Genomic DNA, 20,118 nt, shown 5'->3' on the forward strand with positions numbered 1-20,118 from the left:
AGAGAATATAAATCAAAGAACCAAAGCCCGAACGTTTTCTGTTCTCTTTGACGGCGCAGCAAATAGTATAATTTCTCTCTCCTCGTTCTTTTAAAAATGCCGTTTGTCAGAAAAGGACAACCATACTGTTAACAAGATGGACTTCAAATCAAAGTGTTGCCTTTTTTGGTAGAGCCAGGTCAAGGGCCCAACGTTTTCTGTTCTCTTTCACGGCGCAGCAACTAGTATCATTTATCTCTCCTCGCTCTTTTAAAAATTTAGTTTGTCAAAGGATTGTCTCATTTCAATCATAGACAGAGAATCATACTATCTTTGTCTTACACTAGTAATAGCACCCAAAAGAAAAGGATGAGTATAGTTTCCCTGGTTTTTACTGGCTGACAAAATGGTATGACTAACTCTCACATGACAAAACCGAAAATAATTACAAAACTGATTTTTACAGTTTATTGATAGCGAACAAACGTAGAAATCAAAAATTGACTAGATATAGTGTGACAAGCTAATTTGACAGTAGAAAGAGCCGGGAAAGTAAATTCAAAAGAGCAAACCAGAGCAAACGGAGCAAAAGAAAACGCCATTTTCTACTGACAAATTGATTTTCCAAACTATTCACCAAAATATAAAAAAAAATGAACTCTTAGAAGTTAGATCACGCTAATTCTGCAGCAATTTACTTTAGCTTTAACTTTGCATGCAAGGGTTATTTAAACGTTATAATTATATTTGGTCAAGCAAATCTTGTCAGTAGAAAAGGGCGGCAAATTTAAAAAATGTAGACGGAGGGTTATCGTCTCATAAAAAAATTGTTTTTCGCGCCTTTTTCTACTGACAAGATTTGCTTGACCGTCTATACATAAAAGTTTGACGTTTAAAATAACTTGCACCGTCTGATCTTTTGCAACTTATGTTGATCTAACTCTATGTACATTGGGAACAAACTCGAATCACGGTTAGAGAAAGCATATAACTTAACTTACACCCTACTTTTTGGGACACCCACCGCCGCCGCCGCCACCAGCTGACCCCAAGCATGTATCCATAAGTAAGCCACATACCATGTATGGATCACAATCAGCTGAGGGTCTCCTGTCTTCCATGAAACCTGCGTCTTTTTCTTTGATTCGTCTTTGAAGCCTGATGGAAGATTTTCGATCAGCGATACCCCAGCGGAATTCGTCAAATGGAGCAGTTTCAAACTGACCCGACAACCTCATTCTGTTTGCTGCTTCACTCATTTGGTAGTGTGCCATATGTTTCTTATGATTCTTTTCTAGTTTCTTAATGCATTCTTCAATAAATTTGTAACCCCCGGGCGCAGTGCGCATTTTCTTGGTACTGAAATTGTGATGCATTCCACATCCTGGATGCTTCATTCCCATTGGCTTTGGATGGTACGTGATTTGAACACCGTAATCTTCTGCTACGCGACCCAATATATATCGAGCTAACCATATATGGTCAGGTGCTTTTATGCCTGTTGTAGTGCCTATTTGAAATTCCCAACTTGCAAACATGACTTCGGCATTAGTGCCTTCAAAATCTAGACCGCCGTATAAGCAAGCACGCGTATGCGCTTCACACACGTCTCTGCCGCAAACATATTTCGCTCCAATTCCGCAGTATGAATACTCGTACTTGACAGCCGGGAATCCACCACCTTTAGGCCAACCCAAGCCCCAACCATCGACGTCCAACATGGCGTATTCTTGCTCCAGTCCAAACCAAGGGTCTTGCTCTCTGTGAGCTTCACATAAAGCATTGCAGAAATTTCTATGGTTAGTTGGAGATGGCTTGTTGTCACCCACATATACTTCACTCAAGACTAATACGTGTGGCTCCATTCTGAACGGATCTCTACAGACTGCTGCTGGCAACAGCTTGGTATCAGAATTCTCGGTGCTCGCCTGTCCAGTGGAGCTGCCGTCAAAGGCCCAATCGGGAGCTGCGTCTGCAGAGTATGGCATGCAGCTAAGGATTCTATCCTTGCATCTCAAATTTATACCTGATCCGTCGATCCAGCAATATGTAGCGAGGATCTTGTTGCAAGGCCAAGGAAGTCTCATGTACCTGTCCATAACTTTTTTGTTCATAATGTGGTTTATGTTATGGGCCATTAAGTTCCTTCTACATAATGACACAACATCGCGGGACTTGTCATTAAATAATAATTTTCTGAAAATATTCATTTTTACGAGTTAATAACACTTATCAATTTTGACTTTCCAGTTTTTTCAATTTATGCTGCTGTCTTCTCCGGATTCATTTTTGAATTTGAAGTTTCTATCATTTGTTATTTGAATTCTAGATTATTTACTTTCTATTCAGCCAACATTATATTTAGATGTTAGACCAAAACAAGTCTGCAACGATTTTGATAGGCGTGTGCAAGGCGTGTGCTATCGCACACGCAGTGCAAGTGTTATTTTTAACGTCAATCTTCTATTAAATCATGGCGTATAAATAACACTAAAAATAAGTAAATCTTAAAATACAAATACCAAGCAATAACAACATCAAGCTAAGCTAAAAGCAAATAGAAGGGCTCTCATACCCTCGATTATATCACCAATAAAATGACCAGTGGCCCATTTTATAAAGCTACAAGTTACAATTTACAAGCGGAAGTCTCTTTCTAACCATATGTGTTAGAACGAGACTTCCGCTTGTAAATTGTAACTTGTAGCTTTATAAAATAGGCCACAGATGTTCAATTTTTATAATTTGTTCTTAAATGACAAACAATTTGCATAGTTAGAAGAATTAAAGTTTTAAACGGCTCTTAATTTACGTAGGTGAACTTCTCATTCCACTCTACTTAACTTATTTGCTCGTTTATTTTTGTCTTTTTAAGAATGAATCACGCGCAGCTATTGCAGTTGTAATTTGCAAACTTTGGATTATTTTCTAAACTTCTTTTTGTCATTACTTGTTAACAAAAAGTAACCAGAAGTACCAGAACTATTTGCAAGTTTGCGCAATACGAGCACATATTCTATAAGGATCACAATCTCCTGCAGGACGACGATCCTCAAGGAATCCTTTATTGTCTATCGCTACACTTCTCTGCAGTCGGATGGACGCCGTTCTATCAGCTACGCCCCACTTGCACGTATCAAAGGACGAGGTTTCAAATTTTCCTGACAATCGTTTCTTGTTCGCATCACTGTCTCCAAGACCGTAATGTATCATATCTTTAACATGGTTTTCGCACAAAACTTTACACACTCTTTCTATTTCTGTAATACCTCCATCAACACGCATTTTCTTTACGCTGAAATTATGATGGCATCCTATTCCCGGTTGGTCCATGCCCATTGGTTTAGGGTGATAACTAATAGTAACTCCAAAACTCTCGGCTATCCTCTCTAGTAAATAACGTCCTATCCACAAATCATCAGCGGCTTTAATGCCTGGTGTAGTCCCTACCTGGAATTCCCAAGAGCCCATCATTACTTCAGCATTACTGCCTCCATAATCCATGCCAGAATACAACGATGCCCTTGCATGGCATTCAACTATTTCTCTGCCTGCGACATGTTGTCCAATACCACAATATGAAAACTTGTTTTTAAGTGTAGGATACCCTCGTGGACCAGGCCAGCCCAATGGCCAGTTTTCCTCATTAAACATGGTGTATTCTTGTTCTATACCGAACCAGGGATCTTGATCAGAAATATTACTTAAAATTTTTGCACATTCAGCTCGGTGGTTGGTAAGCGTAGGAGTCCCGTCTCCATGCACTGTTTCGCATAGAACGATGACGTGTGGGCTTCTTCTGAAGGGGTCTTGGTAAATTGCAACAGGAATTAATAGTGTATCTGAATCGTCTGTCTTTGCTTGACCTGTAGAGCTGCCATCAAATGACCAATTAGGAAGCGCTTTTAAATCACAAGGTTCTTTATCCAAAACACGATCTTTAGATCGCAATTTGATACCAGTCCCGTCAATCCAGACGTAAGTAGCTAAGTACTTGTTTTTGGGTATGGTTAACTGTAAATAATGATTATAGGATGCGTTTACTGGTCCTGTGAAATCATTGGAACAGTGATAGTGGTGTAGACCCCTTCGAGCGTAATATCGTATTGGTTGCACACATTTAATTTGAACGGCTTTAGAAACCAAAGCCTTTATGACGAGAGCCATTACGAACTACAAAATAAATATTATCAAATAGTTTGCCAATTTTTCAATTCCTGTACTGTACAAGTGGGCTGTGACAATTTCTATTAAAATCTAGTTGGTCCCATATTAAAATTTGTACACGCATTTATTCTCTTACTTTTCGCCTCTATTATAAATTTAAAATCCTCACTTTTTCTTGGAAATTGGATAGAAATAAGTACAACCTCAAGCTACAAGCAACCTTAAACAGTATAATAGCTGCTTAAATGAAATACTAGGTACTACTGGCATGGCAACATAAATCGTGCTTTTTTTTTTACATATGTTCATACTGAAAATATGTCACTGTCACTGTCATATCACTCCTCAATCTCCTCATGTCTGATCTGTCATGCTCATGCGTACTCGGCTCATTTCATTAAATTTGTTGTCCTATCAATCTGTGTGGTGTGGTCCACTGAATCACTTTAATGTTGAAAATCTCCATTTTCACTATTTTCAGTTCTGACTTAATTGACCCCTAATAAAAGAATTCATAACTGTAAGATAAACTTATTGTTTACCTACATCAAAACAAATCTATCCTTGGAGTTTCGTGTGTAGTGTGTATCATCATGGAAACGTAAATATAATATATTTTTTCATAAAATTCAGTGAATTTCATTAATATTTTACAGTTTTTTGGTTTATATTTCACTGTAAACATTATCATAACTAGATATAATAATTTTTAATGAATTCATTCAGCCACAAGTCAATAGCAGCATGGAAATTGTTTGTTTTCAGTATTAAGGCGAATGCCGCGTTCCTGTGTAACTTTGAGGTGATGCAAATACTGCAGCAGCTGAAGGATAGCACCCAGAAGAAGCACAAAAGAGAGGGCTCACTGGCTACTGTCACATATGAGGTATAACTGATGTAATTTTGTACTATTGAATGAGACAACAACAATTCTCAAATATAGTTGATTAGTCGAGTCTTAAAGACTTACTAGTCCTACCAATAAACCCACAAACAATGGGCTATCTTGTCCAGCCCGCCTGCATGCCTGCTCTGAGCATAGGGTTGCCAGATGGTCGGGATTTGGCGGGATTCTCCCGATTTTTAGCATGTGTTCCCGATTCCCGACAAAGTGTAAACTGTCCCGAAAAACAGCTTCACGTTATAGAACAATAATTTCAAGTTCCGAACTGTCGTCTAGCGAGCGAGCTGACGTAGTGACAATAATGTAAAATATCGTTGTTTTTAATACAATTACTTCAAGTTGAATGTATATTTTTTCCCGACTTAAGTCTCAAAATCCCGAAAAAATTATATTGTTTCCCGATAATAGCGCCTTTCGATCTGGCAACCCTATCTGAGCAGGACCTCCGTGATGTGACAGACAGGGTGATAAATAACTCCACCTTCTGGTCCCGCACAGTTTGAAACCATAGACATAAGAAGACTAATGGTGTTATTCATAAACAGGTTACTGGTCTGAATTAGTTATGAATTGTTTCCCCCTTATTCATAAATGTTTACTAAAGTTAACAAGCCAATAATAATTGTTTGTCCCTTTCCTATTGGCAGAGATGTGACTTATTTGAAATACTTGTATTTAAAATGCAAATTCAAAATGCAAAATACCTATTTTGTATTTTGTATTTAAATACCTTTTGAAGAAAACTATTTTGTATTTTATTTGAAATAGTTTTTGGGACCTATTTTCTATTTTCAAAATACAAAATACTTTATAGTAGGTAGGTAATGTGTAGGTAGGAGTTACAATCTCTTCTGATGTTACAATCCTGGCAACTCTCTCATTCTTTTAACATGGAACTGTTGAATCTTTTTAGTAACGTCGCACATGACCACAAGCGTAGCGAGTGATTAAAAAAGTGGAATCTTGAGTGTTGCGAGGGTTTCAAGGCACGAGGGGAGAACAAACTTTTCTGCCCTGGTGAAATACAAACGAGACGTTTTCATCACACTAACGAGAGGCATTATACTAGCTGTAAAACATTACAAATTAATGCTTTAAAAGTTGGCCGTTAAAAACCATCATCCATACCTACATCCTACCGGTTAATATGAGAATCTAGTTGTTTACTAGAAATTTGCACTTTAGATATTAGAGGATTGATTTCAAAGAATAAAGAGTCTTTTCAACTCGGAAATTCCGAGTAATACTTTTTAATTCAGACTAGGTATTCACTACTCAGAGTACCTTTTATCGCAAAGTATTTGTATTTTAAAAAAGTATTTTGAAAATACCTATTTCGTATTTTGTATTTAAATACAAATTCAAAAACTATTTTGTATTTTCATTTGAAATAGTATTATCAATGAGTTAATTTTTTTTTATTGCTAAACGATTTGTACCATCTTGTAATTTTTTTTCAAGACTTTCTGTGTGATCATAAATGGAAATCTCATAATGCCATACCTGTAGGAGGTGGCAAATGTGTACAATATTTTTTTTTTATTTCAAGTATGGTGCCCCTTTTTCCCCCTATTAGAAGTATGGCAAATATAATAATGGTCACATTGCATCATACAATTTCCAAAAATCCAAATGCCATACTGGTACAAATCGTCAAAAAATTGTTTTTTGTTTTAAGTCTTGGCTTAAGTCTCACAGTCGTCCGCCCCGTAGTTATAATCTGAAATATTTTTTTTTAGGTATAATTGTATCCAAACAAACAGAATATGATGATGCCATGCTGTAAAAAATTATTTTACGTATACATAGTCGTATTTTTGAAACGTGTCGATTAAATAAGTTTTTCAAGTATGGCAGCACTTTTTCCCCCTACTATAAGTATGGCAATTATAATAACGGTCACATTTTATCAAATACTTTCCAAAAATTTAAATGCAATACTGGTACAAATCGTTTAGCAAAAAAAAAAAATTATCTCCCTTGCGGCGGCATGGCGGCCATTTGGAACCGTCCGAAGAGCATGGCATGGTGATGTCCATGAATGGCTGCTCGACGATGATCACCTGTGCAAAAATTAGCTTGGCACAAATGGTTGAATTGTTTTTTTTAAATTAATGTGTTCGCCTCAGTATGGCGGGCTGTAAGTCACACCGGAGAAGTATGGCATTACGCTACCGCCTACTTCTTTTTTATGGACTATCGGAAAATACGAGGATTTTTGTGGAACAAATCGTTCGACACTCGTATTTTATCCGACACGTTCGACTAACGCCCACGCGATTGGGCCGCCGGTACCAGCGCTATGACCATCATTTTTCTTTCCTTCATTACATGCTTAGACCCCTGACGAACCGCCATACTGGTACAAATGACCCAGTAAAATGTGTCACTATCTCCCGGTCTATTAGACATAAGGCTATGGCTCAAGATAAAACATAATTTAACTAAATCAGGCCTGTAAAGTTTTATGAATAAGGGTGTAAGAAGGTGACAAATAACAAAAAAAAAATGCTCTTTATTTTATGTATTCACACATGTAATATCTTCTTCCAGACAGTTCACTACCTACAAGACACAGACTGCAAGAACCAGAGCGCGCAGGCCATACAGAAGTTCCTGGAAGCCATGAAGAAGTTCAAGCTCACGAAGGTGGAGAAGCTCATGATGGCCAACAGCCCGCCCAGGACTGAACTGGAAATACAATTGGTTAGTAGTTTAGTATGTACCAAGTACCAAGGATTCATTGATTATAAAATGTGTAAAATAAAATCTAAAGAAATGTAAAGGAAATATAGTGGCCCAGAGGCCCATTAGACACAATACAGAGCCGTGTGTTTTGTGGTAACTGATTTATCATTTCTGAATTACAAATCTTGGGTATACCATATTTTTCATATGTTTTCCTAGCAAAGCTCGGTCTCTCAGATATTGTATGTCGGTCTATTGTATTGTAAGTAGGTCAAATCTTGGAAGCTAAAATAAAACTTTTCGATTTTTTTTTGTATATTCGTGTGCATTGCGGGCATTGCGTTTTTAGATGGTTTAATCGAATTTAAGCTGTTGTGAGACATACTAACAAAAAAAATAAAAAAAAACATTAAAAAAAAATATTCAATGTTTAGATGGTTTATCTCTACCTACTCTAAATCACATATTAATATTACTTCTTTCTTTAGCTTATTTCAGTGTCCCACTGCTAAACAAAGGCCTCCTGGTTCTGCATAACTCCCGATTTTGTGCTTCTTTCGGCCAGTTGTAAAGGAAGGTGTCAACGTCGTCTCGCCATCTCCGCCTCGGCTTATACTGTCCACACTTCTAAAAATTCTTTACCGCTATTCTCTCATCATTATTTTTTTAATTTCAGATAGTCCAAGAAAGTGAAGAGCGCTTATCAGAGGACGAAGTGCGTGAAATCATTGACATCGTGAACGAATGCCTGCCGGCCGCCGAGCCCTCCTGACCCGCTGGTGTAGGGCTACAACTAACTACTTGACTACTTAGGTTAGTATCAGATCTCAACTGGTCTATGGAATCAAGAAATCGGAGAAAGCAATTGGTTACGGTAAACTGGGCTTACCTTATTTTGAATCGCGGGGAAACATTGACCATCGATTTTTTGACTGTAGGATTGGTAGCTGAACGTTTTCTTAATGTATTTCTGTTAAGGCCAACCAGTTACAAGATTAACCAGTGATATAGGTTGACTAGCATAAGCATAATTGTAAATAAAACATTGTGACAGAGATACTTTATTTTATTAGTTATCTACATATTTTGCCCCCTTTTGCAACTCCTGACTCCACTCGTATGTGACTTTCCAGAAGGGTCCTTATGCTTCAAATGCAATAAAGTCCTTTCCATCCGAAATATCAACAAATTCATTACAATCGAGATGATGATGATGATGAAAATAGACCTTAATATACAGACTACGTAGGATCCGCCGCCTATAATAGCATTCACTCTGCGCCGCGGGCCCGTTTGACCACAGCTTAAAGAATCGGATCCGCTTGCGGAATGGGATCGAATCATTTAAATCTTCAAGTCCGGATTTACCCATCTGTTTGGTTGCGCTCATTCAAGGCTGAAGGCCAGTACGGACGGGATGACCACATCGGTCGATTTGATCAGAAAATAAATTGGCGTCGATCCCCAATTGACGCACCAATTTTAGATTTATGGATGATATTTGAGCGCTCTAAATTAAAAAGATGCCAATTAAACGCGAATACCTACTTGCGCCAAGAATTGGTATTCTCACTCTGTGGCTAAGTATTCTTGTGTCCGCATGCTCCATTTTCTCGGTAGTATCGATCGGTCTATCTTATAATCGATCTAAATAGCCAAATTGGCGTTTACGTCCACACCACCTGGGCCGTGTTGCATAATAAACTACAACTAATATTACAAGCGGATCTCTTTTTCTAATACCTAAGTGAAATTAGAAAAGGAGTTCCGCTTGTTATATTCATCATCATCATCTCAGCCATAAGACGCGCGTCCACTGCTGAACATAGGCCTTCCCCTTATGGGGGGTGAATGCCATAATCGCCACGCTTGGCAGGCGGGTTGGCGATCGCAGTCGAGTACACCGAATTTGAGGGACGCTGCTGCCCGTCCACCGGTGGTCTTGGACGTAGTTTAAGGACATACCCGGGTCCCTTGTCCCTTGTTATATTAGTTGTATTTTATTATGCAACACGGCCCTGATTTGATCAGACAATTTAATCAGATTGAGGAAAAATTGTTACCGTCTGTCCTTATCAGTTTATTTTCATGTTTTAAAGTGAGTCGGTACGCGCTTCTCCGTGTGAACGTACGCTTACACCGCTCGCGGACAACATGAGTTTGTGTAACCGAGGTAAGTGAATCCAAATTTATAATGTTAGGTATATTGTCACTGTTAATACCTATAGTTTGTTTTTTTAGCATTAGAAAGAACTTGAAAGAAGGTAAGCGATCTTGACATGTCTTTTAATTGAAAAACGCTTTTTAATAATCAGTAACTATTACTTATGAAAGCAGAAGAATATAAATGATTGTATTAGATTCATAATTGTTACATATTTGCCGTAACTTATTTTTAAAATGTGTTTTTCAATTAAAAGACACATAAAGATTGTTTACCTTTTTTCTAATGCTAAATAAAACGAACTATAATAGGTGATGTGAAAAAATTATAAGTAACCAATGTCATTGATTTATTTCATAATTTAAGTACCGCTGTTAATTCTTATCAATATTTATTATTCTTTATTTATTACACAGTTGCGATTTTGTGTACTGGGACGGTAACTAAGTATCTGTAATGGTAGGTACATGCGATAAACGGAGATTAGATAAGTAGAAACAGAAGTAATACCTACATAGGTATTACGTTAGTTACCTAGGTTGTTCTAAAATTGTGTGTACCTACCTGCTTTCTGCTTTGGTTGCTTTGGTGTAATAGGTACCTGTTCGGAACAAAACACTCTAAAAACAGTCTTAAGGCTTTTGTGAGATATTAGGTAGGTATGAAATGTTCTTGCCATGATTACGAGTTCTAGGATGGAATGTGAAGGAATGACTACAAAACCCCTACAAGTAGGTACCATAAAGTTTATTACCAATTATTGTCTAATATAATTAAGGGGCCCACTGATCACCAGTTCGCCGGACGATATTAGCCTGTCAGTTAAACGCAAAAGGTAGGTAACTGACAGGCTAAGGGTCTCCCCAAATATATCGACGCGCATTCGGCAAAAGCCGATAGGAAAAAGCTTTATGTCCACGCAATAAGAGCGAAAAAGTCGTCGTTCGGCTCGGCTCGCATCGGCCGGCACCTGCCAACGCGTCGTTTTTCGCTCTTATTGCGCGGACATAAAGCTTTTTCCTATCGGCTTTTGCCGAATGCGCGTCGATATATTTGGGGAGACCCTAATATATGAGTATCGTCCGGCGAATCGAACTGGTAATCTGTGGGCCCCTTTAATACCTACATTTGCGTATAATTGTTGTTTCCACCGTATTCAACAGCGCGCCTAATCCTATACAAGCACGATGCGAGCCCACCGGCCAATGCAGTCCGCATGGTCGGCGCCATATTGGGGCTTCAGTTCGACTACGAGGAGCCGGACTTGATGAAAGGCGAGCACAAAACGCCCGAGTTCAAAAAGGTCGGTGTAACCAACATACGTACAACAATACTTTACAGTTTAGTTGAAAGTACTTACCTACCCAAAAGTAAGTACTGACTGAAACTAGAGCACAAATCGCCTGACCCGCAGCCAAAGTGACGTTAAGTTAGCTACGACTACGTCACATTTTATTAGAGGTTACTTAGCTACTTGGAAAAATACCGGTAATGAACAATGAACAGCCACCACACGGGATTGTTATGCCATTTAGGGTTCTTGCTAAATTGGAAATTGTATATCGTAAGTACTGGACAACCAATTTAGCTAGGGCCCTAAATGGCGTAACAATCGCGGAGCGTAGGTAATTGTACAGTCAAGGAATTTAAATTCCGACCCATTTCGTACTTTGTCACAGTGACAATCAATATGAAAGCCGCTAGAGACCTCATACGGTTGTCACTGTGACAAAGTACGAAATGGGTCGGAATTTAAATTCCTTGACTGTACATTGCTACGGCACTGGTCCCACCGCGAGCTAGTAAGCTATGAGCTATCGGCTATGAACACGAACAAAAGATAAGCACTCCCGTGTAAATAAAAGAGACACGGCGATATTTATAGCTCACCGCTGGGCGAGTAACTATAAATATCGCCGTGTCTCTTTTATTTACAAGGGAGTGCTTATCTTTTGTTCGTGTTTATAGCCGATAGCTCATAGCTTACTAGCTCGCGGTGGGACCAGTGCCTACAGGAGAAACAAAAGTTTTCTATTTTTTTTCAGATAAACCCAATGTCTACTATACCGGTGCTGAAAGACGGGAACCTCACTGTTTCAGAGAGGTACGTATATATAGGTAACTAAGACTTATAATTGGACTAGGGATTGCAATCCGGACTGGTTTTGAATCCGGCCGGATCCGGCCGGATTTTGGCCTCAATCCGGCGGATCCGGCCGGATCCGGCCGGATTGGTATTGCGGATAAAAAATTCATCAAGTCACGTATTTTATCATGTTTTTAGCGTTATATGCGAAGTTAAGGATATTTTTTAATGGATTAATAAAACGGGTGTCTTAACAGGAGACCTAGGCTCTCCGAAACATGTCGCGCGAGTGACTAAAAACAAGTGAGTCTAAACCGTAAATTAAATGTTAGTATGTCTCACAACAGTTTAATTCGATGACGGCTGTTTAAAGTTTCAAAAATCAACGTTTTCATTACTTAACCACAAATAAAAACTTCTTTTTCTCTTAAAATATCAATAGCCCAACCCACATTTCCAACAAAAAGGTGCTCTCAATTCAACCATTTTAGTTTTAGCAAACAAAATCAATAAACGTGTATACCTGTACAAGTACATTTAGTAGCATAATAATAACAAAATAAAAAAAAGAAAAAGAAAAATAAATAAAGAGAACAAAATAACATAATAATAAATAAATATCCTGCCCCGCTGCCGGCGGCACCCTAGGTTAGGTTTTTTATAATGTGTTTATAACTTTTTTTTATTGTTTTGTAAGTGTTTTTATATTTTACTTTTATATTCATATTATAATTAACCTAACTTAAGAAGAAAAATAAATAAAGAGAATAATAAATATTATAGGACATTTTTACACAAATTGACTAAGCCCCACGGTAAGCTCAAGAAAGCTTGTGTTGTTGGTACTCAGACAACGATATAATATAATATACAAATACTTAAAATTTACATAGAAAGCAACGATGACTCAGGAACAAATATCTGTGCTCATCACACAAATAATTGTCCTTACCGGGATTCGAAAACCCAGGATTGCGGCTCCACAGGCAGGATCACTACCCACTGGCTAGGTCAGACCGGTCGTCAAAAGTCAACATATATTTCTCTATTTAATTTTATAAATATTTATTCATTATATTTTAAATGCAGGTAACACTTATTATAAGTGGGCTAAAATGGTCTGTACAAAATAAAACGAAAGAACATGTACATTAAATTACAATGTAACAACACAATAAATTGAATATAAACCAATCCAGTACTTACGGTGCACGGAAATCTCACGACACATATTTCGTCGGCTAGAAGACTGGCGTCAACTAACAAACAAGTTGTTGTGTTGCTGTTTGCGAGCGAGAAAATTCGAATACTTGCGAGAACTTTTAAATTTTAGCAGTGTTTTAAGCTGTTATTTTACATTTTAGCGCTTTGATTCACTTTACCGGATCCGGGACCGGATCCGGTGAATTTTGCCGGATCCGGTATCATGAAAAATGTGCCGGATCCGGCCGGATTACCGGATCCGCCGGACCGGATTGCAATCCCTAAATTGGACGTAGTTTAGCGTAAAAGATCCATCCTCTAAAATTTGTCATTGAAATGAATGACTTTTCCGTTTGACAGAAAGTTCAAATTTTAATAACTGATTTTTGTGGGTTGGATCTTTTACCCTAAACTACGTCCAATTATAATATATGTATTATGTTCTGAACTTTTCCTTTAAACTCGAAAACAAAGTAATTGATTGTGTCACACGGGAGCAAAATGGCATACTTACCTATTCACGGCCCGGGTGTAGCGTATCTACAATCCTACATAGAATCCTGATCGAAGTGAGTCAAGTGAGGTATTCAAGTGTTAACGCCCAAGTTGTAAATATTTTTGCTACCATGAGGCACATACTGCTTTTCACATCATATTCTAAAAAGGAATCTCCTCTTGTGACATTTCAAAACACGGAGGTATCGCAACTCCTTAGGGATCGCTTTAAGGTAAATATTTTTAAATAGGGATGTGTTGTAAAGTTCCAAAGCTATTATATTTCTTTAAAATTGTTCTAATGATATGCTTTGTTTCAATACAGCCACGCAATAATCCTGTACCTCCTGAACAAGTACGGTGGCGAACATAGGGAGAAACTCTACCCTTTCGACCCGGCCACCCGCGCCATAGTCGACCAGTGCCTTTACTTCGACGCGGGGGTGCTGTTTCTACAAATGCGAGCAGTTACTGTAAGTTATACGGAACAAATATGGCGGACAATACAAGACACTCTACCCTTTTGACTTACAGTTACTGTAAGTTATGCTGGACAAATATGGCGAACAATACAAGACACTTTACCCTTTTGACTTACAGTTACTGTAAGTTATACGGAACAAATATGGCGAACAATACAAGACACTACCCTTTTGACTTACACTTACTGTAAGTTATACGGAACAAATATGGCGGACAATACAAGACACTCTACCCTTTTGACTTACAGTTACTGTAAGTTATACGAAACAAATATGGCGAACAATACAAGACACTACCCTTTTGACTTACACTTTCTGTAAATTATACGGAACAAATATGGCGAACAATACAAGACACTCTACCCTTTTGACTTACACTTTCTGTAAGTTATACGGAACAAATATGGCGAACAATACAAGACACTTTACCCTTTAGACTTACAGTTACTGTAAGTTATACGGAACAAATATGGCGAACAATACAAGACACTACCCTTTTGACTTACACTTACTGTAAGTTATACGGAACAAATATGGCGGAGAATACAAGACACTCTACCCTTTTGACTTACAGTTACTGTAAGTTATACGGAACAAATATGGCGAACAATACAAGACACTACCCTTTTGACTTACACTTACTGTAAGTTATACGGAACAAATATGGCGAACAATACAAGACACTCTACCCTTTTGACTTACAGTTACTGTAAGTTATACGGAACAAATATGGCGAACAATACAAGACACTCTACCCTTTTGACTTACACTTTCTGTAAATTATACGTACGGAACAAATAAGGCGAACAATACCCTTTTGACCCAGGCACGCGCGCCATAGTCGACCAGCGCCTTGAAAAGAATGCAAGTGGATGATGATATATTTAATGGGCAACAGAGAGGTACATTTATATTGATGAACTTTAAAATTAATTCCAGGTACCCACATTCACAGGCACGCTAGACGGTCCTACCGAAAAGCACATATCCGACATAGAGGAGGGTTACTCTATACTCGAGGCATACTTGGGTCAACGGGCGTACGTGGCCGCGGACCATCTGACTGTGGCGGACATCTCTATCGGGTCTACAGTCGCTGCGTTGCTGGGGATCCACGCTTTGGATGCTAATAAGTAAGTTTACTAGGGTATAAGGTTAAGGTCCATTATTCGCGGGAAAGGACTGTCCTAATAAGAACGTATCCGACAGAGAGGAAGGTTACTCTACTCGTACAGTTGAGGCATACTTGAGTCACATGATACAGGTTTTCTCAGAGTAAGTACCTATGTTTTGCTTTCATGTGGTTTAAACATGAGTCATTAAATATCTCGCCTCCAGTGTCATTTTAAATGCTAAAAATCTGTGTGCTACTCTGCAGCGGCGCCACCATAATGAATACCAATGAATTATATGGTGACATGATGTACCTAAAAGGTACATCATGTACATATAATGTTTATGGCCGTACCTGTGATAGGAAACGAAATAATCGGCATTGAAAGTGGCGCCGCTGGGGAGCATACTCCCCAGCGGCGCCACACAGTACTCATAGATAGAAATGATATTAGCTATTTTTTTCTTATGTAAATTGATGTACTAATGCTGTTTATTACGTACCTATTGAAAAAAAGAATTATTTTGCATTGATTAGTGATTTTATTTACATTTTAATTCCGCATTCCGCCTAAACGGTATGAGTTGTAAGAGAGGCGCGCGGGTGAGCGAGATGGAGATAGAAATTCTTCCCGCGGGACCGCGCTCCCGCGGCCCGCTCCTGTTTTCAGTAATAAATACTTTTGTTTTTGCTTTCGTTATGTTTCTGTGTCTGTACTTCTGTATCAAAAGGAAAATTAAATATATTAAGTTCGTTGTATTTTTTATGATTAAAAGTATATAATTAATAGTAAGTTATCAAATTGCACAACGGAACTTAATCGCGTATTTAAGTTCGCGGCTAGAAGATGTTGATGTCAACTTGAGCCAGTCTTCTCCGAGACCACGGGGACAACGCCGTCCTCGAAACGTCGGAGGTAAATCTTAAAACTTAAATACGCGATTAAGTCCCGTTGTGCAGTTTGATAATGTTTAATAATCGTGAAAGTTTAAATCAGTAATAGTAAGTTATTTGTTTTACAAGGGGGCAAAGTTGAAAAAGTTCAGAAAACATACATGACTCAGAAAAAAATATCTGTGATCAAGTGCTCATCACACAAACCTTCTAAAGTAGAATCCTGAGCGTGATGAGGGATTCAAGTGTTAACGCCCAAGACGAAATAATTTTGATACCGTGTGACCCATACTGCTTTTCACATCAACTATGAGGAAACTAAAGATTCTTAGTGTTGACACAATCTGATGCTTAAACAGATTATTTAAGCGAATAATGTAAAAATTGTGTGCTAGAACAGAAAACTGTTACTTTGATTCCTCCTTGTAGGGAGGAAAAGTGCCAGTTTGACCATCCTAACAGGGAAGAAAAAGCTCTTTTCCGAATAGAATAAAACATTTTTCACCACACAAACCCGAGAAAATATGAACTGTAAGATATCATACAAAATCAAATCCAAATGAATGTTATTAAATATTTTCAGCATCACACCATCTTGAAACAGGCTTACTTTGCACAAAAACGGCTAGCAATATTGCACTTAATAATTGCTATCAGTTATTCACATGTGAGGCAAAGTAATCAAATGCAAATATTGAATTGTTTTCTTTTTTTTGCTGGTAGAATTGACTTTGAAATGATTTTTTGGGATGATAAATACTTAATAAGATTAATTTGAATTTGATTTGGTTTGATTTTGTTTTTATTTTTTTGGAATCATTCGCTTGCTCGGGTACCAATATTAGCACGCGAGGTTAAACAACAACTTTGCCCCCTAGTAAAACAAATAACTATTTTTCTTTTTACAGACCATAGAAGGTAGCATCCTATAGAAGTGGTGTGCGCGTTCCTCCGTGAGGGACAAAACATACGCAATGCGACAATATTAAAAACACGTTTTAACATTCCTGACAATATACCAAAAACAATCTACGTAATTCGGTCGGGTTATTTGTTGCCCACCATAACCCATACTGAATTTATGGTGGGGAACAAACAAAAAGTGAGACTGTGACAAGGACAAACAATAGTACCGCTTTCTCTGCTACTCCTACTGAAAGTTCTATAAGTGTATCTCGTTCAGTCATTAGGCGCCTCCCCCGTTTCATCTCTATATTATTGTACCTCTATATTACAGACACATAAACATAACGAAAGCCAACACAAAAATATAAATAAGTTCAAAAATTAAAACCAGACTACTGAAAATCACAATGAAACAACATAGAATTCTCATTTGAAACTATCATACAGAAAATGTAAAATTCACCACACCAGCTCAGAAAGGCTTAAGTACTTTGCACTTCAAAAACTGATAGCAAAGTTGCATTTTATTCACATGTGAGGCAAGGTAATCAACTGTACATTTTGAGTTGATTTCTTATGTTTTCTGGAAGAATTGACTCTTAAATGATGATTTTAGATGATAAATATCTAATAACATTCATTTGGATTTGATTTCGTTTAATATTTTACATTTAATATTTGCTACGGGTAAGGGTTGGTGTGGTGAAAAATTTTGTGTTTCCACTCGGGGGCAAATTTTGTTTAACCCTCGTGCTTTGAAACCCTCGCAACGCTCAAGATTCCATTTTCCGAACCACTCGCTACGCTCGTGGTTAAATTTTGGGATCTTACGCTATCTCGGGTATCGATATTAGCACGAGCGGTTAAACAATAACTTTGCCCCCTTGTAAAACAAATAACTCAAATAACTTACTATTAATTATATACTTTTAATCATAAAAAATACAACGAACTTAATATATTTAATTTTCCTTTTGATACAGAAGTACAGACACAGAAACATAACGAAAGCAAAAACAAAAGTATTTATTACTGAAAACAGGAGCGGGCCGCGGGAGCGCGGTCCCGCGGGAAGAATTTCTATCTCCATCTCGCTCACCCGCGCGCCTCTCTTACAACTCATACCGTTTAGGCGGAATGCGGAATTAAAATGTAAATAAAATCACTAATCAATGCAAAATAATTCTTTTTTTCAATAGGTACGTAATAAACAGCATTAGTACATCAATTTACATAAGAAAAAAATAGCTAATATCATTTCTATCTATGAGTACTGTGTGGCGCCGCTGGGGAGTATGCTCCCCAGCGGCGCCACTTTCAATGCCGATTATTTCGTTTCCTATCACAGGTACGGCCATAAACATTATATGTACATGATGTACCTTTTAGGTACATCATGTCACCATATAATTCATTGGTATTCATTATGGTGGCGCCGCTGCAGAGTAGCACACAAAAATCTCTAATAAGTTCCATGCATTTTTCGTTTTCCATATATATTTTTTTTGCTATATCGCGCCTGTGAGATCTAGAGGAAACTTTCTTGCTGCCTCGGTATAGCGCCCTTAGATATACCTAAGTATTCTTAATAGTATGTACGTAGCTAACCTCGATGCTCAGATCAATATCTGACTTGTACCACAGAATAAATAATAGTACTAGGTACAGAAGACTCACTCTGTCTGTTACGATCAGGACAGATATGGCCGCTAGGTGGCGACAGCGCCACGCGCGGCTTATGGCTAGCCACCAAAATTGGCGTGGAACGGATAGGTACTTTTAGCTACCTGTAGCAAAGCGACAAAATCGCGGAGTGAGCCACGCGTGCTTGTACTTGGCATTTTTTTTGTTGTCAGTTTGAAATTCTTCAAAGCATTAACGATTTATATTTGTCGTAGGTTCCCAAAGATTAAGGCGTGGTTTGATAACCTGTCGGCAGAAAGCTACTTCCAGGAGGTCAACGCGCCGGGCGCCGCCTTATTGGCCAAGTCGCTTAGACACTACTGGATGAAAAATAAAAAATAAAGATATATCTTGAAACTTGAAACTGTTTATTGTTTATTTACTATCTGTGACATTTGGTGTTCTGCCTTTTCGCAGAACTATTTTTGGCGGAATTTCATTTGCCAACCAACATTTCGCCGACGTTTCACTTTGACAACTAACGATTAGCAAATTTTTGTATGACAACGTTTCAATTGGTAGAATTATTATAAAGCAGATTATTATAACGCCTCTAAACTTTTGGAAGACTTATCATTTGTCAAATCTTTCACTTGGTCGAACAACTCTTGGACGAATAACGTTTCGTTGAAGCTACAGTTCGCTTTTCATACATTAGGCAAGTTACAAATAAGGAAAAGATACATACCAAAAAATCAAAAATGGCCGAGTTGTTCGACTTTTATAATGTATATTTTAATATTTGAAGCCAGTGGCAGCGAGCGAGTGAAGCGAGCGAGCAAGACCTTCCTGGGCAGAGCCGACTTGGACATGGTTAGGTTAGAAGACTAAGGCGGGAGCTTGCTCCCGCCTTAGTCTTCGAGGTTATTTTTTTTTCAACAATCTAAAAAACGTAATTACACAGCAACTTCCGGGTCAAATATCCCAACTTTCGTGTCAAATATCTCGGCCATTTTTGATTTTAGAGAAAAGTTATTCTTTCAAAACGGCCCTCCTTTGGCACAGTCTGACCAAATGAAACAATTGGTAGACAATAAACAACTAAGTGTATATTATACCAGCTAAAACATTCTACGACATGAAAGTTGGCATTTTGAAAATAGGCATTATAAAACACAGACCAAACGTTTAGTTGGTAAGTGTGCGGTTGGCAAATAAAAAAAAACCATTTGATAAGTTGGGAAATGAATATTCGGCGAAATGAAATTCCGCCAAACGTGAGTTGGGAAGTGATAATCGGCCATACCATTTTCGGCGATAAATAAGAGAACCGTGACATTTACCTTTGTGTAGGTAGGTACTTACTTCTTCTTTTACTGGTTGTAAAGTTACTTAACTGTAGTCAGACCAAGC

The 20,118-nt window shown here is 38.1% G+C and overlaps 4 protein-coding genes across 4 annotated transcripts; 2 read left to right on the top strand and 2 right to left on the bottom strand.

Annotated features, from left to right (window-relative positions):
• Positions 1-900: 900 nt before the first annotated feature.
• Positions 901-2,320, bottom strand: LOC134665621 (glutamine synthetase 1, mitochondrial-like). Its single transcript, XM_063522583.1, has one exon. It carries the CDS (start codon positions 2,187-2,189, stop codon positions 984-986), a length of 1,206 nt encoding a protein of 401 aa, XP_063378653.1. The 5' UTR covers positions 2,190-2,320; the 3' UTR covers positions 901-983.
• Positions 2,321-2,807: 487 nt separating this feature from the next.
• Positions 2,808-4,217, bottom strand: LOC134665370 (glutamine synthetase 1, mitochondrial-like). The gene has a single exon (XM_063522301.1). The coding sequence runs from the start codon at positions 4,144-4,146 to the stop codon at positions 2,962-2,964; it is 1,185 nt and encodes a 394-aa protein (XP_063378371.1). The 5' UTR covers positions 4,147-4,217; the 3' UTR covers positions 2,808-2,961.
• A 308-nt stretch (positions 4,218-4,525) lies between these two features.
• LOC134665373 (DNA-directed RNA polymerase III subunit RPC9-like) lies at positions 4,526-8,791 on the top strand. Its single transcript, XM_063522304.1, has 4 exons — positions 4,526-4,747; positions 4,912-5,032; positions 7,604-7,756; positions 8,415-8,791. The coding sequence occupies exons 1-4, from the start codon at positions 4,740-4,742 to the stop codon at positions 8,508-8,510; spliced, it is 378 nt and encodes a 125-aa protein (XP_063378374.1). The 5' UTR covers positions 4,526-4,739; the 3' UTR covers positions 8,511-8,791.
• Positions 8,436-19,129, top strand: LOC134665372 (glutathione S-transferase 1-like). The gene is made up of 7 exons (XM_063522303.1): positions 8,436-8,551; positions 9,838-9,911; positions 11,066-11,205; positions 11,948-12,006; positions 14,012-14,159; positions 15,108-15,301; positions 18,981-19,129. Exons 2-7 carry the CDS (start codon positions 9,893-9,895, stop codon positions 19,105-19,107), a joined length of 687 nt encoding a protein of 228 aa, XP_063378373.1. The 5' UTR covers positions 8,436-8,551; positions 9,838-9,892; the 3' UTR covers positions 19,108-19,129.
• The last annotated feature ends 989 nt before the right edge of the window (positions 19,130-20,118 follow it).

Source organism: Cydia fagiglandana, chromosome 6 (assembly GCF_963556715.1).
Source record: "Cydia fagiglandana chromosome 6, ilCydFagi1.1, whole genome shotgun sequence".
Lineage (NCBI taxonomy): Eukaryota > Metazoa > Arthropoda > Insecta > Lepidoptera > Tortricidae > Cydia > Cydia fagiglandana.

What these genes read in the sequence shown, in the direction of transcription:
- LOC134665370 (XM_063522301.1), bottom strand. Translation starts at nt 4,146, where the DNA reads ATGGCTCTCGTCATAAAGGCTTTGGTTTCTAAAGCCGTTCAAATTAAA.
- LOC134665372 (XM_063522303.1), top strand. An exon ending in AAACGCCCGAGTTCAAAAAG is followed by an intron (nt 11,206 to 11,947) that starts GTCGGTGTAACC and finishes ATTTTTTTTCAG; the next exon opens with ATAAACCCAATGTCTACTAT. An exon ending in CACGCTTTGGATGCTAATAA is followed by an intron (nt 15,302 to 18,980) that starts GTAAGTTTACTA and finishes TATTTGTCGTAG; the next exon opens with GTTCCCAAAGATTAAGGCGT.
- LOC134665621 (XM_063522583.1), bottom strand. Translation starts at nt 2,189, where the DNA reads ATGAATATTTTCAGAAAATTATTATTTAATGACAAGTCCCGCGATGTT.
- LOC134665373 (XM_063522304.1), top strand. An exon ending in TGGCTACTGTCACATATGAG is followed by an intron (nt 5,033 to 7,603) that starts GTATAACTGATG and finishes ATCTTCTTCCAG; the next exon opens with ACAGTTCACTACCTACAAGA. An exon ending in CTGAACTGGAAATACAATTG is followed by an intron (nt 7,757 to 8,414) that starts GTTAGTAGTTTA and finishes TTTTAATTTCAG; the next exon opens with ATAGTCCAAGAAAGTGAAGA.